General features: G+C 33.2%; 1 protein-coding gene across 1 annotated transcript in view; it reads left to right on the forward strand.

Moving 5' to 3' along the window:
- LOC139514847 (uncharacterized) overlaps positions 1 to 20,893 on the forward strand; it is a 276,626-nt gene extending 255,733 nt beyond the window's left edge. The window contains exons 4-5 of the mRNA XM_071304452.1: positions 14,706 to 14,926; positions 18,210 to 20,893. Of these exons, the coding sequence (XP_071160553.1) occupies positions 14,706 to 14,926; positions 18,210 to 18,404 (416 nt within the window). The 3' untranslated portion in view covers positions 18,405 to 20,893. The remainder of the gene's footprint in view (positions 1 to 14,705; positions 14,927 to 18,209) is intronic.
- The last annotated feature ends 3,795 nt before the right edge of the window (positions 20,894 to 24,688 follow it).

A 24,688-nucleotide genomic window follows, 5' to 3' on the forward strand; every position in this document is an offset into this window, starting at 1 on the left:
CATTTATATAATTTTAATTCAGTAACTGTATCAGTTTATTTTCACAAACTGATCCACGCTTAATTAGATTGAATGTTGATTGTTGCTATTTTTAGACATTATATATATATATATATATATATAAACGCCTAAAAAGTGTACATAACAACACCAATGATATAAAAAGGAACTATAAATGTAATTATTTATAAATATTTCGGATAACAGATATCCTTCGTCAGTCAGATGCTGATGTTAAATGAATCATCTTTAAGTCTTCTTAGATTAAACTTTTACTAAATCTTGAAATTTATATATATATATATATATATATATTGATAAATAAAAAGTCCTTAGTACAGAAAATATCACATTATAAATCGAACATTGTTTCTGTTAGCGCTTTCACCGCATCTCGTACGGTTCATCATACAGAATTGTTATCGTTAATAGTAACGACTTGTGACGTTAGTTAATAGTAACGTCATGTGGTAGTTTGTATATATTACGGATTCTTATTCCCAAACCGAATTTCACTTCCTATTTAAAGTCGGCTTGTACAGTTCAATAAAATAGTGTTCCTTGGCTTCACGCGGATTTTTATCTTCGGCCCACATCTTAAATAAAGAATATATCTTTAAGGAGTAGGTCCGGTAAGGACCGATTTTGGCCTCAAATTTCAAGTTTATCTTACGAAAGATTTTGACCACTTTTAAACACTTAAGTGTCTATTTCATTTGAATCAATTAATTTATGTGAAAGATTTTAACTGATATAGTCATTAAAAACAACCCGTTCAAGCTCAAACATGAAAAATCTACCAAATATGCCGAAAAATGTCACTTTTCAGATGATTTTTGTCAAAAATGTGTGGCCGCATCCGTGTTCATCCTCAACCTTTATATATGCTATGTATTATCATAAAATACAACTTACATTTCAATGTTAAGGATGAACACGAATGCGGCCACTTTCGTTTCACACGAAAACTGTCTAAAATTTAACTAAAATGCTAGAATTGTGAAGATTTCAGTAATTTAGCATGACTTAATGGTGCTAGTACCCGATATATGTGCATTGTATTGTCAAAAACAGCCCATATTTATGTAGCAGAAGCATGCTACTGTCCAATAAATAACTAAAAGTTTACATTTTAACAATTTTGTAAAACTGCTATATTTTGGGGCCAAAAAGGGTACTTACTGAACCTACTCCTTTCCCTTTCCCCATTGATCAATTTGACCTATGTAGTTTTGATTACAAGTGGGACAGATAATATTTTCCGATTTACAGTTCAGTTTAATTACTGTGCCTGATTTCACAGTTTTACTTTATCCAAATTCTATCATTTCGCACGTTCCACATCTAGGTTCCCTGTATTTTTGTATTTCTGCCACATTCTGTGTACTGAATTTTGCTCGTGTAAGAAGTTTCTTCAGATTCGGTGCTTGCCGACGGCTCCTAATAAGCTGTGATTCATCAACTAGATCTTTCATTTTCTTTGATTGATGCAGAATAGGTAAAAAAAAAACCTTAGCAGAATTTAAGATCTTGTGATTACGTGTATTATCAGTTATAACGAACGAAATTGATTGTTGTTTATCTTTTCTGTCATCCCTTGGTACAGTTTATCTTAGTTCAGCGATTGGAATGCTCAAGGCATTTGTTATTCCATTGTCAATTAAACTGACTGGATAGTTTTGTCTTTTTAGACAATTTTTCAATTCCTGTAGTCTCTTATCAAGTAAATTATTACTATTGTTCATATACGTCGGGCCAAGTTAAAGGGAATATTTCGTTTGGTATGTGACGGGTGACATTACCTAAAATCTAAATGTTGATGGATATCCGTGGGTTTACAGTATAAGTCCGTTTTTATTTGTTCATCTTCCTTAATAATAAGGATGTCTAAGAACGGGAGTTTTGAAGAGCTGGAATCGTAAGTGGACTGTATCGTTTTATTTAAGGCATTCAGCATTGAATGAAATTGATCTAATTCAACTTCACTTTTTGTCAAGAAAATAAAACATTCATCAAGATATATCGCTTCCAATTTTCTTCAATATAAAGCCTGAAGTTTTCATTGAATTCGGAAATTCGAGCATTTGTTGAAATTTATATAGGTGGATGAAGCCATAATGCCTTGGGAGAATCACTGACCTTCGGTAGGAAACTGACAATCTTAGTCAATTCAATTTGAATCAAAGAATTTATCCAAAGAGTTTTGCAGACGAGGACAAACTGATTAAATCAAGTGTCAATCAGAATGCGACGGAAGCTTTATTTTCTTATGGTGTACCAAGATTACCTTAAGAAAATTATATTTCTATAGCTATAAGGCCAATGTTCTTCAAAGCTGGCCTCTAATTTAGTTTATGTTTTAATAATATTTAATGTGTATGATAAACAGCAAAGTGACAAAGGTCGTGAATTTACAGCTAATGGTATATCTGAATGTGGCTAAAACTAAATATTGTTCAAGAGAAGTCAATACATCTCCAATCACAGGAACTATTGAGTGGTCAAACCGATGCAATATTCATGATATACTTACTGTAAGGATGAGGATTAATGTAGTTATGAATTAACAGTGGTCAATTGGAATCAAATTCATCCATAAAAATGAATTCTGCTCTACAAACATGTTTTGTACTGTAACGAAAACCTAGCGGTCGGGCCTTAGTGGAAAACTATAAATTATCCTCTAGTTTGTTGCTATAACAGATATCCAAGGTACCATGCTTAAAATTTGATAAGCTAGACTCGCGTTTTGTCTACTTTAGACCCATCAGTGATAAATCTATTTTCCCGCGTTTCGCAGAATAGCGGGAAAATGTTGTCTGAGAGGAACATTTTTTAAAAGAACGGTATGTTTTGGCAGTGTAATTGTACACGTGGTTACGTGGACTAATCATTTGGATTGTGCCAATAAGTATTCTTATGTTAATGAGGTGTAAGTGGGCTTTAATTTCTCTTCGTGTTTGAAAATCATATTAGCGGCAGACGATGAACACTAAACTTCTATATTTTATTATATTTATATATTATTTTTTTTATGAAGTTCGGTATCATTGTCCTAAGGCGTGCTTTTCACTTGCTCCGTAACTCAGGTTTCCATATCGGTTTTCTTAAGAAAAGTTTGTGTCGTTTTTCTATGCGGCGAGATTACATTAAAGACGGATATAAACATCGCATACAAACATTTAAAAAGATAGGGGGGGCTTTTGTGCTTAAAAGTTAACTTTATTCAGACGTTTATTTATTCTATATACCTCATTTTGGAATATATTTGTATTTCATATACATGTACGTATTATAATATATTATTTTTGTGGTTTATCATCTATGCCGTAAGTTTAATGTTTTCTGTTTGATATTTGATTAATTTTAAGATCCATGAGGTACATGTACATCTTGTGATACATTTATTTGTGGTAATTGTCAATAGCAGTCAGCAGGGTTTAAGAGCATCAGTTGTTCGACCTGTTAGTCAAATTCGTTTTGTTAAAATACGTTTTTCACTGATCTTGTGGGAAATGTATTTACACCACTCTACAACGAAATTTGTTTTACATGCACACATATAACAATTGATTGTTTTTATCCAACGCAATCATACTAGGTTTAAACGTTGTTTTCGATTAAGACTTGTTTATATTCATTTCGTTTGATCTTTTATTATATTTTTTCCTCCGGTTTATATAATCCGTTCATCCTGCTTCGACTCTTTCCATCCTAATTTGAGGTAAATTAAATGGCCTTCCGAATATTATTTCGATCCTTAACATCAATGAAGAGACATTAGTTGTCGAAATCCTGATATGGTGTAAAACAATTAGGCACCTAATGTTTGTGGTTTACCATCTTTTCCGCAAGTTTATTGTTTCCAGTGTGGTATTAGATTGATATTAAGATCCATAAGGTTCATTTTGTGATCAATTTGGCAATCATCGATGGCATTTAGCAGGGTTTAGGAACATCAGTTGTTCGCTCTGTTTTGCCGTGTTCACACCAAACGCCGTGTACAGTAAACATGTTTACATATGGTTTAATGTAATGTACACTAGTTTCACATTAAATTTGTTCACATCTATACACCTCGTTTAGCTACCCGTACATAAGATTTGTTCACACTTGTAAACTATATGTCATTTAAATGTTCATTACGTAGAACCGAATTCAAATTTTCAAACAACTTTTATGGAACGACCATTTGACTTTAAAAAAAGGGGTATGGACTTTTCCACAATTTTTTTTAATGGAGACATACAGATGACTAGAATGAACAAATATTCTGAATCCAAAGTTTCTCCATACATTATAGTGTTAAATATTGAATTGTACCATCGGGAAAAAAAACCTAAATATAAACTTTCGCGCGAGAGGGGGGTCTGACTCAGACCCCTCCTTTATTTTTAAAAGTAAAGTAGTTGCTCCATTTAGAAAGTCATTTTGGATAATTTGCAGTAGTTTAAAGATGTCTCGATTAACGCATTAAAAACGTAGGCTGCATCCGCGTGCTTACAGACGAAGAAAAATTGCGACGTTAAGGACCACTGCATTTCTATCTTTTCTGTTTGTTTCAAATGGTATTTTTTCCTCCAAGGAGTATTTGACAAAGGGCGGGGGTAATGCTTTTTTTTCTAATTTCTAATTGTATTTTAACGGATCTGAGATACTACACAAAAAACAATTAACCTCACCTTTTTCAGTAATGCATTTATGAGTGAATCGTTGTTTGAGTAAAATAATACCAGTGGCAAATATTTCTGTCAGTGTGTACGTTCAGTCGATTCGGGAAGACCTTTTCAAATGAATTATGTGTTCGGCAATGATAATTGATGAGTCTTGATATGAGTTTTTAAATAAGGCTACGTGAAAGTGTTTTTATAACAAAATAACATATCAAGTTTAGACAAATATTTCTGTAAAAAACTTTATTAATAAGTGTTATAAGTATCAATTTTATTTAAAAATCGTTTCTTTTTTTAAATATACATGGGAAAATTAAAGTTCTAAATGCCTAGTTTTATGTACACTTAACCTACACAATGCCTACATTGACTATCGACTGCATGTAGACAAAACATGATTTAAACTACATGTAATCATTGAGTTTTATCAATGGGAACGTAATTGTGTTTAGTTTATGTGTGAGTTACACTAAGACAACACCGAGTTTAGGTCAATGTAAACACGGCCTTAGTCAAAGGCGTTTTGTTAAAATATACTTTTTCCCTTTTTTGGTCTTTTGGAAATGTTGTTTGTGCTGTATTTAGACCCCTCTACAAAGACCTTTGTTTTACATGCACACGTATAAAAATAGTGGTTTTTATCCAACACAATCATAGGCTTGAACGTTGTTTTCAATTTAGACTTGTTTGTATTTATTTCGTTTGGGCTTGTATTATATATTCCCTCCGGTTTATATAATCTGTTCCTTCTTCTTTGAATCTTTAACATTCAAGAGTCTATCCTTAATTGAGGTAAATTATATGGCCTTCCAAATACTATTTCGAGCCCTTACATCACTAAAGAGACCCTAGTTGTCGAAATCCGGATATGGTTTAAAAAAAAATTAACACGTCATGTTTGTGGTTTACAATCTATGCCGCAAGTTCATTGTTTTCTGTTTGGTATTTAATTAATATTAAGATCAATAAGGTACATCTTGTGATCATTTTTTTTTTTGGTAATCGTCAATGGCATTTAGCAGGGATTAAATACATCAGTGTTCCGTCTGTTAGTCAAATGAATTTTGTTAAAATGTACTTTTTGGTCTTTTGGAAAATGTTTTTTTTTTGGTGCTGTATCTAGGGTACAACGAAATTTGTTATACATGTACACGTATAAAAATAGTGGTTGTTAACCAACGCAATCATAGGTTTTAACTTTGTTTACAATTTTGACTTTTTTTTAAATATGATATGACGCAACGTCAGATATTGCTACCATTTAGTGTAACAGAAAAATAACGTTAAATTAGAAACGCGCACAATCAAGTTTTTCCTGCTTTTCTTGTTTGGTAAATATAAACGCAAAGTATAGCACACAAGTAGAACTGCAGAGACATTCCATTCCAATATGATGTTATAATTTACATAGGAAATTACATTTTACTTCTAGAAATAATGTGTTTTTTTGGGGAATAATGCTGCATTATATAAAGAACCCGAATATGATTTTATTCAAGCAGTGGAACAAGAGACAATTAGATTGCTTATAGTTATGACACTGAAGTTTTCTTAATATTTTATCATCTTATAGATGTGTATTTTTGAATTATGTGCATCATTTCGTTTTGTTGAAAGTTACATTTAAGTGGAGGAAGGAACCCGCGAATGCAGTTCATGCCGTCCAATATTACGCTTGTGGTGACGTCAAATAATGTTAACGGACAACCTTGCAAGACATTTTCATTAATCTTTAATATATATAAGTAACCCTGCAATCTTAATACAATTTGGTGTAACAATTTCAAATTTTAAAGTACTTTTTATTGGTATAGTAATCAAAGCCGAAAAATAATCTTCATGAAATCAAATCTCTGGATTTTTTGGCAGTAAAATTTTTGTGAAGGCAAGAAAGTTTAACTCGGACATTACCACAAGACATTGCAAACCTATTGTTTTGAATTGAATGTGTAGCTCAATTCAATTACTAATTTGAACTTTTGGAGGTTACGCTCAGTACAAAACGATCGTGCTTACAATTAAAAAATTAAAAAATTATATATGTCAATTTTTTTGTTTTTAACTTTTTTAAGTTTCCAACCTAAATTTCCCGTGGGACAGTCATTTATACATATTCTTTTAAAAATATCTATGCTAATTTTATATAGAGACGGCCATGTAAACCAGTACTGAAATATATCATGTCATAAAACATTCATGCAAAATTTCGAAGAGTTGCGTGAACATTTCGCAAATTGTTCGAGTTTAATGATTCGAGTTTGTTACATGGGACAACGCCAAGAGAACGATTTTTCTGATAACATGTGTCTTCCAAAGCCTATGAATATTATATTTTTTGTTCTTTCTCTATCATAATCATAATAATGTGAAAATTTAAGAAACAATCTTTATTTTCATATATAATTTGAATCATTTCAGCATTTCTAAGAAAATTTCCTTATCATATATTTACTTAAAGCCCCAGTCCCACTGGACCACGATCGCACCACGCTCACCGCGATATAAAAATAAATTCAGGTCGTGGTGAGGTCGCGGTATAAGCGGCATGATACTACGTCCTTATTACGCTTCTACCACGATCCTGCTACGATTATACCGCGTTCTCACTACGCTTTTTCTACGATTATCATAATTCTACCATGCTCATCACGTTCTCACAACGATTATACCACGAGTTATCCGATTGCAACATGATCTTACCACGCTTCTAATGCGGTTATAGCATGTTCTTACCACGATTCTAATGCGGTTATAGCATGTTCTTACCACGATTATACTACGTTCATACCGCGATCTTACTTCGTTCTCAGCAATAACGTCAACATCGTATTTAATATCAATACTGTTCCATTCCTTCTACTTCTGATTAGTACGTAGATTTTTCTGAAACAACTCAGTCATGCCCCCAAGATCACCATAACACGTGTGCGTGGTGATAGGAGTAGATGTAATGGAAGAGGGAACTCTGATGGTAACGAATCCTGATCAAGAAGAGATGTCAGACCGACCAATCCAACCTGAATCACAACCTTATGTTGGTCAATCAAACTTAAAACAACTATGTTTTAGTGAACAATAGCAAGGATGACACAGATAGAGAGCCGTTAGAGAAAAAGGACAAAAAACATGGAGAGCTTTTATATATTTTATGTGAAAATGAAAATGAGCATGATGGTCGTAGTGTGAACGTAGTGGAGGACGGCATTGGCGTGCTAGAATAGAACTATAGTCTTGAACAGCGTGGTGTAAATAAAGGCAACAGTTACTATAGTATACCGCTGTTCAAAACTCATAAATCCATGGAAAAAAAACAAAATCGGGGGTAACAAACTAAAACTGAGGGAAACTCATTAAATATAAGAGGAGAACAACGACACAACATTAAAATGTAACAAACACAGAAACGGACTAAGCATTAGACAAAATCCTATGAGAATAACAAATATAACATCAAAACCAAATGCATGAATTTGGGATAGATAAGTACCGTGACACGTCTTTTAGTAATGTAAACGTGGTATAGCCGTAGTGGAAGCGCAGTTGGGTCTTGGTGAGAACGTGATTGTCGTAGTGAGGTCGTAATAACGTCACTGTGAGATCGTAGCGAAATCTCTCCGAATAGAATCACGCTTTTACTACGCTCTCGCTACGAATAGAATCACGCTTTTACTACGCTCTCGCTACGATGGTGCAGCGACCTTTGCGATCTTATCCCGACCTTACTGCGCTTCTACTACAACCTGATTTCGCCACGACCGCACCTAGATTGTTTGGAACATGTTCAAAGTTAGGCACGCTCATCATGATCTTAAAGACCTCACCACGACCGTGATACGACCTTACTGCGATCTATACGATCGCACTAAGATCATCAAAATTTGCATTTGTTTCACAGATCGTAGTGCGACTGTGGCCTAGTGGGACTGCGGTATTATAATGCAAGAATATATAAACAAATAAAAGTTATAACTGGTGACCATTTTTTGGTAGCGTGTTATACTGGTATAGTGATACTAAGTGTTACTCTGGTATAGTGATACTAAGTGGTACTCATGTATAGTGATACTATGTGTTACTCTGGTATCATGATACTATGTGGTACTCTGGTATAGTGATACTAACTAGTACTCTGGTATCGTGATACTATGTGGTACTCTGGTATCGTGATACTAACAGGTACTCTGGTATCGTGATACTATATGGTACTCTGGTATAGCGATACTAACTGGTACTCTGGTATCGTGATACTAAATGGTACGCTGGTATAGCAATACTATGTGTTACTCTGGTATCGTGATACTATGTGGTACTCTGGTATAGTGATACTAACTGATACTCTGGTATCGTGATACTATCTAGTACTCTGGTAACCTGATACTATGTGGTACTCTTGTATCGTGATATTATATGGTACTCTGGTATCCACTTCGGTGTTGACATGAATATCAATAATGTGGTCATTTTTTATAAATTTCCTGTCAAGAAAAGTTTTAATTTTTCGAAAAACTAAGGATTTTCTTATTCCAGGCATAGATTTCCTTAGCCGTATTTGGCACAACGTTTTGGAATTTAGGATCCTCAATGCTCTTCAACTTTGTTATTGTTTGGCTTTATAAATATTTTGATATGAGCGTCACTGATGAGTCTTATGTAAACGAAACGCGCGTTCGGCGTACTAAATTATAATCCTGGTACCTTTGATAACTATTTACACCACTGGGTCGATGCCACTGCTGGTGGACGTTTCGTCCCCGAGGGTATCACCAGCCCAGTAGTCAACACTTCGGTGTTGACATGAATATCAATAATGTGGTCATTTTTTTTATAAATTTCCTGTCAACAAAAGTTTTAATTTTTCGAAAAACTAAGGATTTTCTTATTCCAGGCATAGATTTCCTTAGCCGTATTTGGCACAACGTTTTGGAATTTTGGATCCTCAATGCTCTTCAACTTTGTTATTGTTTGGCTTTATAAATATTTTGATATGAGAGTCACTGATGAGTCTTATGGAGACGAAACGCGCGTCTGGCGTACTAAATTATAATCCTGGTACCTTTGATAACTATATGGTACTCTGGTATAGCGATACTAACTGGTACTCTGATATCTTGATACTGAGTGGTAATCTGGTATAGCGATACTATGTGTTACTCTGGTATCGTTAAGTATACTATGTGCTTCTCTGGTATCTTGATACTAACTGGTACTCTGGTATCGTGATACTATATGGTACTCTGGTATAGCGATACTAACTGGTACTCTGGTATCGTGATACTAAGTGGTACTCTGGTATAGCGATACTATGTGTTACTCTGGTATTGTGTTACTATATGGTACTCTGGTATAGCGATACTAATTGGTACTCTGGTATCGTGAACTAAGTGGTACTCTGGTATCGTGATACCATGTGGGACTCTTGTATCGTGATATTATATGGTACACTGGTATCGTGATACTATATGGTACTCTGGTAAAGCGATACTAACTGGTACTCTGATATCTTGATACTAAGTGGCACTCTGGTATAGCGATACTATGTGTTACTCTGGTATCGTGATACTATGTGGTACTCTGGTATAGGGATACTATGTGTTACTCTGGTATCGTGATACTATGTGCTACTCTGGTATCTTGATACTAACTGGTACTCTGATATCGTGATACTATATGGTACTCTTGTATAGCGATACTATGTGTTACTCTGGTATCGTGATACAAAGTGGTACTCTGGTATAGCGATACTATGTGTTAATCTGGTATCGTGATATTATGTGGTACTCTAGTATGTTGATACTAACTGGTATTCTGATATCGTGATACTATATGGTACTCTTGTATAGCGATACAAACTGGTACTCTGGTATCGTGATACTAAGTGGTACTCTGGTATAGCGATACTATGTGTTACTCTGGTATCGTGATACTATATGGTACTCTGGTATAGCGATACTAACTGGTACTCTGGTATCGTGATTCTAATTGGTACTCTGGTAGAGCGATACAATGTGTTACTCTGGTATCGTGATACTATGTGGTACTCTGGTATAGGGATACTATGTGTTACTCTGGTATCTTGATACTAAGTGGTATAGCGATACTATGTGGTACTCTGGTATCTTAATACTATATGGTACTCTGGTATAGCAATACTAACTGGTACTCTGGTATCGTTATACTAAGTGGTACTCTGATATAGCGATACTATGTGTTACTCTGGTATCGTGATACTATGTGGTACTCTGATACCTTGATACTAAATGGTACTCTGGTATCGTGATACTATATGGTACTCTGGTATAGCGATACTAACTGGTACTCTGGTATCGTGATACTAAGTGTTACTCTAGTATCGTGATACTAAGTGTTACTCTAGTATAGCGATACTATGTGTTACTCTGGTATCGTGATACTATGTGGTACTATGGTATCTTGATACTAACTGGTACTCTGGTATCGTGATACTATATGGTACTCTGGTATAGCGATACTTACTGGTACTCTGATATCATGATACTAAGTGGTACTCTGGTATAGCGATACTATGTGTTACCTAGTATCGTGATACTATGTGTTACCTAGTATCGTGATACTATGTGGTACTCTGATATCTTGATACTAATTGGTACTCTGGTATCGTGATACTATATGGTACTCTGGTTTAGTGATACGAACTGGTACTCTGGTATCGTGATACTAAGTGGTACTCTGGTATAGCGATACTATGTGTTACTCTGGTATCGTGATACTATATGGTACTCTGGTATAGCGATACTAACTGGTACTCTGGTATCTTGATACTAATTGGTACTCTGGTATAGCGATACTATGTGTTACTCCTGTATCGTGATACTATGTGGTACTCTTGTATCGCGATACTAACTGGTTCTCTGGTATCGTTTTACTATGTTGTACTCTGGTATTTTGAATACACCCTGGTAAGTTAATGACTCGGATATAAAAGGATAGATTGGAGTATAGGTTTTTGTAAAATAAGTTAACTATCGATATTTGTAAGAATAACAGACTCGTTAAATAAAAATCAAATTTTATGAACTTTAAGATGCATTAGATATTAACAGTACATATAATTATTAAAAACATTACAGTATTCTAGTGTAAGATAAATACTTTGTTAAGATTCTATTGGTGCATTGAAGGAAATGGATAGCGGGAAAATATACTCAGAAAGTTTACTAGTTGTAGTTTGGTAAATCAAATTCAATTCCAAAAGATAAAGTTTCTCTCACAAAGTAATTCTTTAAAAGTAACTTGTAAAGAATTAACAAACCTATAGTATGCAGACGAAGCCTCCTCGGATATTGTAATAGTGTTGACTGTCTGGTATCTAATTGATTTTGTAAATGGCATATGTACGCGTATAAAAATCGCTTGGTATTAGCCAGTGTTACTTGTCTAGGGTAAAATCGTGCTAAAGACTTATCTATATTATCAGCCGTATTTATACTTAGGTAAACCAATTAACCGATTTGGTTTGCCATATACCATTTTGGTTTACCAATAACTATTTAGGAAAATACCTAAATTACCAAAAACCGGAACTGACACTATTGCACGTGCACGACATTTGAAATTAACACTATAGAGGTGTTCCGAATTTAAAAATATAGGCAAGAACAATAAAAAGTTTAAGAGTTGATATTGCTTAATATAGTTATAATGGAAGTATAATTAAGAAAAGTCAATTATCGGTACGATTAAACCAACGTCATCACACCATGTTAGAGGAAACAAGTTCCATGCCAGGGAACCGACATTTCTTACAGTACAATCCTCAGGTGCATGCACCATGTACAAATGATATAGAGAAAAAAAACCTGTTAAATAGTCTGTACAATGTTCCATGACTCCACACTAGTTGTATATTAGACCTACCAAATTTGGTAATATACCGGGTTTGTAATAACATGACTTGTGCAACATGTGGACCAGGATCTACTTACTCTTCCGGAGCACCTGAGATCACCATCAGTGTTTGGTGGGGTTCGTGTTGCTTCGTCTTTAGATTTCTATGGTGTGTCGTGTGAACTATCATTGTCTGTTTGTATTTTTCTATTATTAGCCATGGTGTTGTCAGTTTATTTGCGACTTAAGTTTGAAGACAGGTTTTATTGATTACACTGTTTATTCAAATAAAGAAAACTTATAACTTGTAGCAAGAAAACCAGTTCGGTGTTAACATTTTTTCTTTTTCTTTTCTTGTAATATATTTAACCTATCTTCTCATACTTTATTTCAAAATTCTGAAAAATGTGTTTTTTCTGGGGAAATTTTTTGGCAATTTGGAACGACTTGCACATTGAAAAATAGCGCGATGGCCCATACTTTTTTTTTTTATCATATTTTGAAAAAAAGCATAGTAAAACTTCCTTTTGGCAAAGTGTAAGAAAATATTGTCATTTTTCTTCTATACCCCTGAAGAACTCAATATTTTACTGATGATTTTATTTCATGTTGTTGACATTCAAACTTCCATTCTTATTATTTCATAATCATGTACAAATGTATTTTAACTTGAATAACTTTCTTTTTATTAACTCTCATTTTCATGTTTGGCACTAGCGTTAATGCCTTCACAGAATTTGTAGGATTTAAGAGTAATGCCTAACAATTTTAAGCAATAGACTTTCTGCCAAGGTGTTAGCCTATGGCCTAGGATTTAGGTCTAATGCTTAATTTCACGTATTGCCGCTAAGTTATATAATATATAGCATGTTAATTGTTGTATTCGCGGTTTATTGAATAACAAGAAAGTTGATAACCAGTGAGTTGTGTAATATTTTCTCTAATGATATAAGGTGAAATTCAAAAATGTATAATGAAAAACTATGAAAGGTACGTAAGCGTATTAGGGTCATCTTTTTTTTATTTATTATTTTCAAATTATCGACTTAAATCTTGGCATTATCAACTTCAATGTTTGAATTTCAAGCTGTAATCTTGGAAAATGTAAAATATTGACCCTACCGAACGCTTAGTTAAATTCTAAACGAAAAGTCCCAAATAAATGGCAAAATTAAAAGCTCAAACACATCAAACGAATGAATAAAAACTTGGAATTATCCACTTCAATCTTGGAATTATCAACTTCAGTCTTAGAACTTTCAACTATAAACTTGGAATTATCAATTTTGAACTAGGAAATTCAAACAAAATTATTTGAATTATCAACTAGGAAATAGCCTATATTTTACTTCTAGCTCATAGTTTATTGTTTTTCTCTGTATACTTTATCTACTTTTGATTATTTTCGCTGCTAATGTTTGGAAAATTTTAAAGATAACTAGACATAATCTTTAGGTTTTATAAAGCTTCAAGTACACTAATATTCATGAAGGGGGTTGTAACATTCTTTGAATGGGTTGAAGACGGATATGACAAACATATGGGTCATCGCATGTTGACTGCCAATTGTGATATTTGAACCAACCAGATACTTTATATTTACCTGAATATAAGTCCTTGCATATATGCATTTGGAAATTAAACTGTTTTAAGTAAAGGTCATTCTTTGTATATATTTAAAAAAAAATATATAAATATAGGTGTTAAAAATGTTAGACAATGTTATATAAAAATGGGAATATTTAAAGGAACAAATGGCATATTTCTACAAAAAAAAATAACCCCTTCCCAAGGTGCTAACAAGGGTCGAAGGATAAAAGTGGGAATTTCAATGCCTAATATTGACACCTCCAACATTAAAGTTGATAATTCTAAAATTTAAGATGGAATTTCTTAGTTTAATGTTGATAAACCCAAGATTAAAGTTGGTATTTCCAAGATTAAAGTTCAAAATTAGAGAAAAAATAAACAAAATAGGATTACGGTGGTCACAAAATTTGTAGCAAAATAATAACCTGCGTCTTTATTAACCCTATCAATATTGTGCTGAACAATTGTGAAGGATAATCAAACATGGGAATATCCTTTGTTTCAAAGAGAGGTAAAATTATAAAAGAAAGGACCCTAGTGTATAGTTTAAATTAATTTACAGTTATTTTCATCATTTAGAAATTCCAATATTTGGAGTGATGACAAAGAAAGATAGGTTCAAAGAAGATACGGAGATCCTTAGAAGAATTGATGATTTTCTGTGTCATTTGGGAATAACCATGGATAGTTTCAAATGGATAGCAAACTATTGCCCTGATATTAAGAGAGTATTTCAAATGAACTATCATTTGACAGTATTTCCATACATTGATGTCCCCGTATTGTGTTTCCTTACGCAGGTATGTACTATAATAACCATTTCACCGATTAACATGGACATGTAGAAATATTCCTGGTGAAGCCAAGGGGTAAAGGAAGAGATATTGTAATCGCAAGTGTTTATCTCCATTTTTATTTAGCTCACCGTTCCGACGCATTTGCCATCACTTGGCGTCCGTCGTCGTCCGTCTGGTGTAAACTATTTCAAACATACTCTCTGAAGCTACTGACCAAACTTGAGCTGAATGATCCTTATGGTATCTAGAATAAAGTTTGTGTTTTATTTTTTGTTTCGTCAAAACGACATGGCCGCCATGGCTTAAAATAGATCATAGGGGTTAAATGAGTTTTTAGGTAATGTTTCAAACACTTAAGCATTTAGAGCAAATCTGATGTGAGGTTAAAATGTTCATTAGGTTATACCAGCCCTGGAATTTAAGATGAATCTATAACAACCCACCGTTGGGTTGACGCCTATAACTGTTAAGGAACTTTGGAGTTTTTATTGGTTATTATAGTGAATTTTATTAATGATAAAGATAAACTGCAAACGGCGAAAATGTTCAGCAAAGTTAGATCTACAAATAAGTTTCATATGACCAAAATTGTTCATTGACTCTTAAGGAAAATCTTACACAATATATTTACCATGTTTTCCAACTTTATAAAATCTTCTCCTCTTCTCCTCCATATACTTCTGAACCAATTCTAACCAAACTTAATTAAGCTGAATGATCATTACGGTCATCTATAATAAAGTTTTTTATTTTCTGTTTCCTTAGAAAACATGGTGGCCATGGCTTAAATAGATCAGAGGGTAAAATGCAGTTTTCAAATTATCTCTCAAAAACTAAAGCATTTACTGGAAATCGGAAAAGAAGTTAAGGGATATATTAAATTCAGGTCAAGGTATACCTACTCTGAAATTATCAGCCTTATCGTGTATCTGATTTGTAGGTTATTATCCTTGATTTGATGACTTATTTTGCAGTTAACGGTTATTATCTTGAATAATATGTTTTAGATAAAGATAAACTGCAAACGGCAAAAATGTTCAGCAAGTAAGATCTACAAATAAGTGTTATATGACAAAAATTGTCAGTTGACTTCAAGGACAATTTTACACAATTTGTTTACCATGTTTTCCAACTTTATAAAATATTTTCCTCTGAAACTACTGAACCAATTCTAAAAAAACTTAAGCTGAATGATCCTTTAGTTAATGTCATCTATAATAAAGTTTTTGTTTTTTATTTCCTGTTTTCTTAGAAATCATGGTTGCCATGGCTAAAAATAGAGCATAAGGTAAAATGCAGTTTCGACTTATCTCTCAAAAACTAAAGCTTGTAGTGGAAATCAGAAAAGAAGTTAAAGTATTCATTAAATTCAGGTCAAGGTCTACCTAATCTGAAATTATCAGCCTTATCGTGTATCTGATTTGTAGGTTATTACCCCTAAATTGATGACTTATTTTGTAGTTAACGGTTATTATCTTGAATTTTATATAGATAAACTGTAAATAGCAAAAATGTTCAGCAAAGTAAGATCTACAAATAAGTTTATATGACCAAAATTTTCAATTGACCCTTCAAGGAGTTCTTGCCTTTTGCAGACAAGTTTTTACAATTTGTATATCTAATTTGCTTTCTTCAACAATACATCGCCTTTGATTGTGCTGAGTCGATTTCAGCCAAACTTCAACTAAATGAGTTTCAGCGTATCTAGAATAAATGTTGTATTTTATTTCCTTGTAAGCGAAGAAAGATAGCCACTATGGCTTAAATGGAACATAAGGGTAAAATGCATCTTTTTGCTTTTGAAGAAAATATTACAGATACAAACCATTTAAGGATGCCTTAATGCGCTTGTCATGTTTTGGAATCATTGTCAGATTTCAGAATCCTCTGGTTTTATCCTTTTAAATGTCTAAAAGAAATTTGCTCATTGACCTCCATTTTTCGTTTTATAAATCTTTAACATGTTTAATGATAAGCCATCTGTAAAAGTCTTATAAAATTTTAATAATTTTTAATGGATTTTGAGAACTTAAACTGGTCAATGATAAGACTATGAAAAGTCAAGAGAGGAAATGTTACCCCCAAAATTTCAATCATGGCTTATATCTCGAAAACAAGAACATAAGCCTATATTTTTTTGCTCTTTTGATTCTTTTATTAATCCCCTATCAATATAAACTAGTGTTTTGAAAAACTGATTATTTTTAAGATGAGAAGCGAACTCTCTTCATTGGAATTTTTAAGCCACTCATTAATAATTATATTATACTGAAAAGCAAATATAATCATTGATGAAAGATTTAAGCAAAACATTATAGATGAGCGATTCAGGCTCTTGTCTCTTGCGTTAAAATTAATGTTATTGATTGATAAGAAGTGAAAACTTATCTGGTATTGGCGTATGCGTATTGATGTGATTAGGTAGTTAGTTGAATCAAACCAAGAAGTAGCTGAAATCACGAGAGAGTGACGTACATGCTCAAATAAACTTAAACAAATACTGTCGAGAATCGACAATATTCTTTTTTTACCATTAACAAGATAAAGTTTAAGTAATCTTGCATTTTCTAATTTAAAACATCGAATACTTCTGAATCATCTATAATACTAAAATGACGAGGTCCAATTTGTCAGCCGTCATCGGGTAAAAACGACAAATCAAAGAATTCAACTCTATATATAGCTAATATAGGACAATGGTGTAGATTAAAAATTACACCACTCCAGACCCTTTTGTTTTCCACATGATTAATATTGCCAATAATTAACAAGTTCCGGGTCGAATCCGATACCGATACCAATAGTATATTCACCTGTTACCTATTACCTTATCTGTACGTTCCGCATTTGACAGGCGCACCACCAAACGGTGTATTTAGGATTTTGCTATATACACGGGTCATTATCAAAGGGCTGACACTACTAAATTCAATCAGTGTCAAATTGTTCCCTATTGTAGTTTTATTCAGCAAATCGGCAAGACTTTCTAAGATAACTAATATAGGACAATGCTGTTGATTAAAAAATACTCCATTCCTGGATAGCCATGCAGGACCTTTTGTTTTCCAAATAATTAATATTACCAATAATTGATAAGTTCCAGGTCGACGGGTTCAAACAGAAAGATTTGAAAGCAGAGAAAACTGTGTATCTTATAATCGACATGACTTTATCAGATGATAATACCAATTACTAAAATAAGGCTTAGGCATAGTTATATACTTTAATTCAGTCACGGACCCGCGATATCACGGGTGTGTACTTGTAATTATTTATATATTTACAGGTGATCAGTCCGAAAATGAGAACTTACGATCATCCACCATCTCCATTGGAAGACTCAGTCTGGCTTCGTTTACTCAAAACAATCATCATTAACGTACCATATTATGTCGGTTGGTTCTTTTGTCTGATATTCTTGTTGATCATGTACTATATGATATGTGATTGCTTTGGTATTTTTTTATCACCAAAAAAATGATCTCTGTGCTGAGTATGAGACACAAATCGAAGGTTATAACTTTACATTGTCAACTGTCAACTATGTTTAAAATGAAACCAGTATCTTCGAAGTCATACTCTGTATAATTTTTCCAATATATTTTTCCCTTTTCTTATTTCATATTGTGAGAAAGTTATGCACAATGAGTTTACATAAATGTTTATTATTTCGAAAGTCTATTTCCTAGACGTATTTATATATATATTTAAAAACCTAATTATACATTGGCTACTGCTATGGTAAAAACAAAGGGTCTGTTTCTGTGACATTATTTGTATTTGATAACAAACAAGTGCGTTACTACAAGGTATTTAAATTATTTCCCAGAAATAAATGGACAAAACATTTAAGTTAACATTCTTATGTTTATCGATTATGTAATCGGCACCCTGTCGTATGAATCTGATTGTGTTATATGTCCACTTTTAATTTGTGATAACTATCTCTTTGAAATCCAAGTGCAATGTTCTATCTCCCTATACAACTATTATACGATACATCTACACTCTTCAGCTTTTGTCCCTGTTGTATTACCACATTCTCCTTTGATTATAATCATTATGACTAATTCATCTAGCTTATACCTAAATTTTTATATATTGCATTTCCAATTTCTCGTGTATTTTAATGTCAAATAATAATTTTGTTATCAGCATTGGTTTGTATGGTTTTAAATCAATCTCTGAGCAATTCATAGCCATATCAAGCAGTACAAAACTGTGGATATAAGACAGTTAAACAAATCCTTGGTCTATCTCTTATTAAAATATAGGAATGAACTTAAAAAAAAACATTGTGTGTAGTGAAATATTGTATATGCTAAAAAGGGGATGCTTTACAGTAAGTATCATTTCTAATCTCTCATCAAATCTGTCAGAATTTGTCAGAAGAACTGTTCTATATTATAATCCTGGTACCTTTGATAACTACTATGACAGTACGTAGAACTGTCATCCTGACACCTTTTACAGTCCTAGCTAGAACAGTTCTAACCTAGAACTAATTTGGTCAGTTCTACGACCAGAACATTTCTACGGCTAGAAAATTTCTACGACCAGAACATTTCTACGACTAGAACAGTTCTACGACAAGAACAGTTCTACGATTAGAACCGATATATAGTAAGTTCTACGTCTAGAATTGATTTAGTTTTATCTATAGAATAGTTATAAGAACTCTTTGTCTTTAACATAATTAAGTCAAAAGAATATAATATATATTAAAAAATCGATTATAACACTGAATGGTGACCAGTGCGATGCTCTAACTGCAGTGACGTCATGTAGAACTGTTCTACAATCCTGAGAGGTTTGGTCAGTTCTACGGCTAGAACAGTTTTAGACAGTTCTGCTGATATTCCTATAGTTAGAACTGATTTAGTCAGTTTTGCTGACAGTTCTACGGTTTGAACTGTTTTGATAAGAACATAAAAATACAGAGTTTTGCATTATAACAAAAATTTACAAAAACGTTTACAATTAGAAAATCTTTGTGCTGAGCCATTGTACTTTGAAAAATCATATTTACACTTGTTTCAACTAATTTCCTTTTCTTTAAACTTGTTTAAGGAAAACCATCACTAGCACTGCTAGCATTCATCCCCTATCTATTAAAGACAAAATACTTATATATTTAGATCAACCAATACTATCTTCTTTTTATAATCTTCAATTTAGGCTAGGTAAAAGCTTAAAATTAAAAATAAGTGACTTTAGCGTGACCCTCTTGTAAAAGTCCGGTGATCGCAATAACCATGGATCTATCACTGACTTAAACTATTATCTGATTGTACATATTATACACGTGCTCAATATCCATGTTTCTTTGTTGATTGTTTACTAGAAGTTAGCAATCAGTAAACTACATGTTTAAATCACAACAATAAATGAGCTGCCATATTCAAAAATCATAACAGACAGACAGAAAAAAACAATTGACGATTATACGATATGTTTGCATAAAAACACAGAAGATTAAGTCTATGATATATACATGCATTGGTACAAAAATTGGATAAACATTATCTTTCACCAGTCACTCGTTGCATATGACTTTAAAGTTTATACAAAATACATACCAAGTTCTAAAATCCAATTGAATGATATGGTAAACTAGTCATTAGATCGTCATTCACAACCTTATACAATCTGATTCACATTTATTAATTGAATGTTACTATATCGTTTACAAGGAACAATTATTGCAAATTCGGTTCTTCAATCATAAATACCTGACGAACGGAAATCGTAATGTGGCAAATCATAGTTACTGGGATGATAATATAATGTTTGAACTGAACTAATCAACTTTTTAAAATCACTAATAATATTGTTAACTTTGTAAACGACATAATATTAAAAAGATGTGATGTTTGCTGCTATTTTATTGTATGTTTTTTTTTTATATTGACATAATATGAATATTTGACCAAATTAAAAATCATTAATTAAAGAAGAGTAATACTATGAGTTTCTTGTTGTTCCTTTTTAAACTTGTGTATAAAAGTGCAGTGACGATTGTAAGAACAGAAAACATAGCAATCTGTTTCTAAGATGAATATAATGCCCTTCGATTTGAACATGTCGTACAGTGTTACAAGCAGGCTATAACTTTTATCTCGGACAAAGCAAGAAGGAAGACTTTCTAAAAGCACTTTTATTATTATTGTTTTTGGTAACCATTAAAATACACTGATACAAGGGAAATTCAAAAGACACAGAAACGTTGTTTTCATTAAGCTTGTTACATTATTGTCCTATTGCAAAAATAATCTTATGTCCATTCGAAAAAAAAATTAAAACTTTGTCTTTTGTCCATTTACATTTTCAACCAAAATATACACATATCGTATGAGGTTTGCTTTCCAATTGTGAACTTTCTATTTCTGTGCAGCAACATTCAAGCAGTGCCTGCATGTGGAGTACACATGCATATAAAATTATATCCAAAATTATAGGACATTCCAGAGCTTGCATTGCTTTTCGTGATTTCTTTAGTTGAGAGTAGCTACTTTCAAGGAAGCAGCAAAATCAAGATGTGAAGTTGAAATCACCTCTTCGACACATTTTAGGGACGCAACATTTCAGCTGAACCTGCTTATAAAGAATATATTTCCAAATTGATTCGATATTCTAAAGATTCGGTCGTATCACGATTCTTTACAAAGAAGTTGTTAAGGAACCCAATATGTACCAAGTCATATCAGGAATATGGCAGTTGTTGTCCATTGGTTTGATGTGTTTGAGCTTTGATTTCGCTATTTGATTAGGGACTTTTCGTTTTGAATTTTTTTATGAGTTAAGTATTTTTGTGATTATACTTTTCAAACCAAGAGTTTCAAGTAGTGGAGTTGATGTTATAGCTGCGCAGTTTTTACAAACGCCATCACCGGTTCGTTGACCGTTATAGAATATTGGTTTCACAGATGACGACGAACGTGTTTTGGTAACCACAAGCTCATCCTCTTTTCTTCGAATGTGACTTGCCGTATTATACTTATTATTCTTTTTGTTACATAAAAGACCTTAATTTTATATAAAAAAATAGCAATAATTGCGTACGTTCATGCAATATTTCAGCTACGAGTGGACGCGATTAGCATTACGACATTTGTATGCGTTGTTAAATAAAGATAAACTACAATTGTTGTTCCAAAACAGGAGGCATCAGTTTACTGTCGTTTCACCATGGATATTCAAAATATTAAAAAAAATCAAACCGAAAAAGTTTAAATAGGCTTACGAGGAAAAAATAACAAACAATTTCAATACTTCACAAGTGTATATAGTGATTATGGTGGTCACCATCACAATTTTGTTGAATGTGTGTCTGTGTTTCTTAAATATTAAAATTTAAAAGAAAAAAATCACCAATTGTCCACTATATAGATGAATTTGTAACTTGAATGGCAAGTGTAGAACGGTAAGATAAAGATGTGAACAGCCAGCGTGCGATGTCAATCTAAATCTGTTAGATTGTATTTTAATACTTGACTAGAACACACCCGCGAAATCGCGGGCATTCAGAGCGGAGTTAAAAGTATGTAAAGTGTTGTTAGAAGTTTTATACCTCCTCCTTCATTTCCAAAATTCCCAATTTTTGGTTTTCTATCAATTTCAATATGAACATACATTTAGTATGTTATGAACATTTAAGTAAGGAAATAATAAACTCTGAACAGAATTAAAATACACTTTATTCGTACTATTTGTTTGTTCAAAGTATACAGAAAAACGCAAACCGGAAGTATAATCTGACTTAAAATTTCGTCCAATGACGGGACAATATCCGGATGCCTTTTTTCTCGTTTTTCTCCCAAAATAACTCAATCTGAATAATCATATGAATGGATGACAAATGCGACTATGCACTGTACATATAGGACACAGAGTCGTGTTGATTAATTTATTGTGGAAAGAAGAGAAGCGACACCAAAAATGAGGTCTTCTTGTTTAATAGTATAGATATGATATTTAGTGTTTTGACGCAACTTTTAAGCACCGCATTTGGGCTATTTCGTGGCGTCCAGATTTTATTGGTGGAGGAAGCAGGAGTGCCCGGGGAAAACCACCGACCTTCGATAGGACAACTGACAATCCTAGTCAATTAAGATTGGAGTCGAGTGCACCCGCATGAGCAGGGTTCGAACTCAAAACCTCAGTGCTGAGTGACCAGAGATTATAGTAGTAACTAAATAGACCACTCGGCCCCTTTTTAATCATTGAAGATCTGTCATCGTCTACAAAATGTTAAAAAAAAAACCTATGGGACTGCTTGATTGGAATATACTTGTTTACCTTTTGATATTCAACTTTATTATACTATTAAACCTTTTTATTCATCTTTTTTTCGTATCATCTGCATTTATCATGAAAGTCCTAGAAGAAAATTAACGAATACCTCTATGCATTAGACACATTTTGGGGTTGGTTGATATTGTTGAACAAAACATGTGACAGTTTTTAAAATATTCATATTTTTCCTATTTTAACTCTTGGTTTTAGCCAACGAAAATCAAGATAAAGATAAGTGTGACATATTTCAAAATGTATGGACTATTCCACTTGCTTTTTCAAATGGCAACATTTTTCAAGCCTATTCTAGCAACATAATTCCAGGGTTTTATATCTTTTAATACCAATATAATCCTTTCATCTGTAATTTCATTTTCGATTAGCGTGATAATACTGCGGGTTTACAACTACTGCATACGGAGTATACATCTCCAAATTGATACGATATTCCCGGCTTTGTATTTCTTATCATGATGTGTTTGCTATACTAGTGTTGTTGCTCCTTAGGACGCTATTAAACCAAGAGTTCAAAATGGTGAAGTTGAAATCATCCCATCGTAAATGTTACGGACACCATCACGAGTTGGTTGACCGTTTTATAATATCTGTTTTACAGATGATTTCGGATACGTTCCTTATGTCGTAACTACAATCCCGTTACCGTAATTAGACATTTTACCGGGTTTGTAATAGCATGAGCAACGAGACGGGTGCCACATGTGGAGCAGAATCTGGTTACCCTTTCTGCGGGGTGGGGGGTGGGGGGGGTTACCCCACCCCCTTCAATTAGAGAATATACTAATATCTTGTAAACGGTAAAGATCCCCACCCCTAAACCATATATTTTCTTGTATGGGACAAAAAAAATGAAATTGAAATACAAGGGAAGTCCCCGGGGGTCACCCCTGCCCTGTTCAATTGAGAATGTGCTTTTATCTTGTAAACAGTCGAGATCCCCACCCCTAAACTATATATTCGTATGTGGGACAGGAAAACAAATCAAGTGAAATAAAGGGAAATCCTTGGTGGTCACCCCCACCCCGTTCAGTTTGAGAATGAGCTTTTATCTTGTTGACGGTCGAGATCCCAATTCCTAAACCATACATATTCTACGTATTCTTTAAGAACTTAAATAGTTCTCGTTTAACTTTTTTTTTTTTATCTCATTGTTTGTATTGTATTATGAAAAAATTATTGATGTTGTAATGTTTATGCCCTTTGGGGCCCATAATTGGAAATAAAAATATCTTATCTTATCTTATCTTATTCTTGTAATGAACTTTAAAACCATGGGAGTCACCCCACCCCTTCTTATTTGAAATCTTGTGAACTGTCAAGATCCCCACCTCTAAACCATATATATATTATTGTATGGAACAATAAAACACATTAAATGAAATAAAAGGTAAGTTCCTGGGAATCACCCCAACCCCGTTCAATTGAGAATTTGCTATTATCTTGTAAACGGTT

This window comes from Mytilus edulis, chromosome 1, assembly GCF_963676685.1.
Source record: "Mytilus edulis chromosome 1, xbMytEdul2.2, whole genome shotgun sequence".
NCBI classification, from domain to species: domain Eukaryota; kingdom Metazoa; phylum Mollusca; class Bivalvia; order Mytilida; family Mytilidae; genus Mytilus; species Mytilus edulis.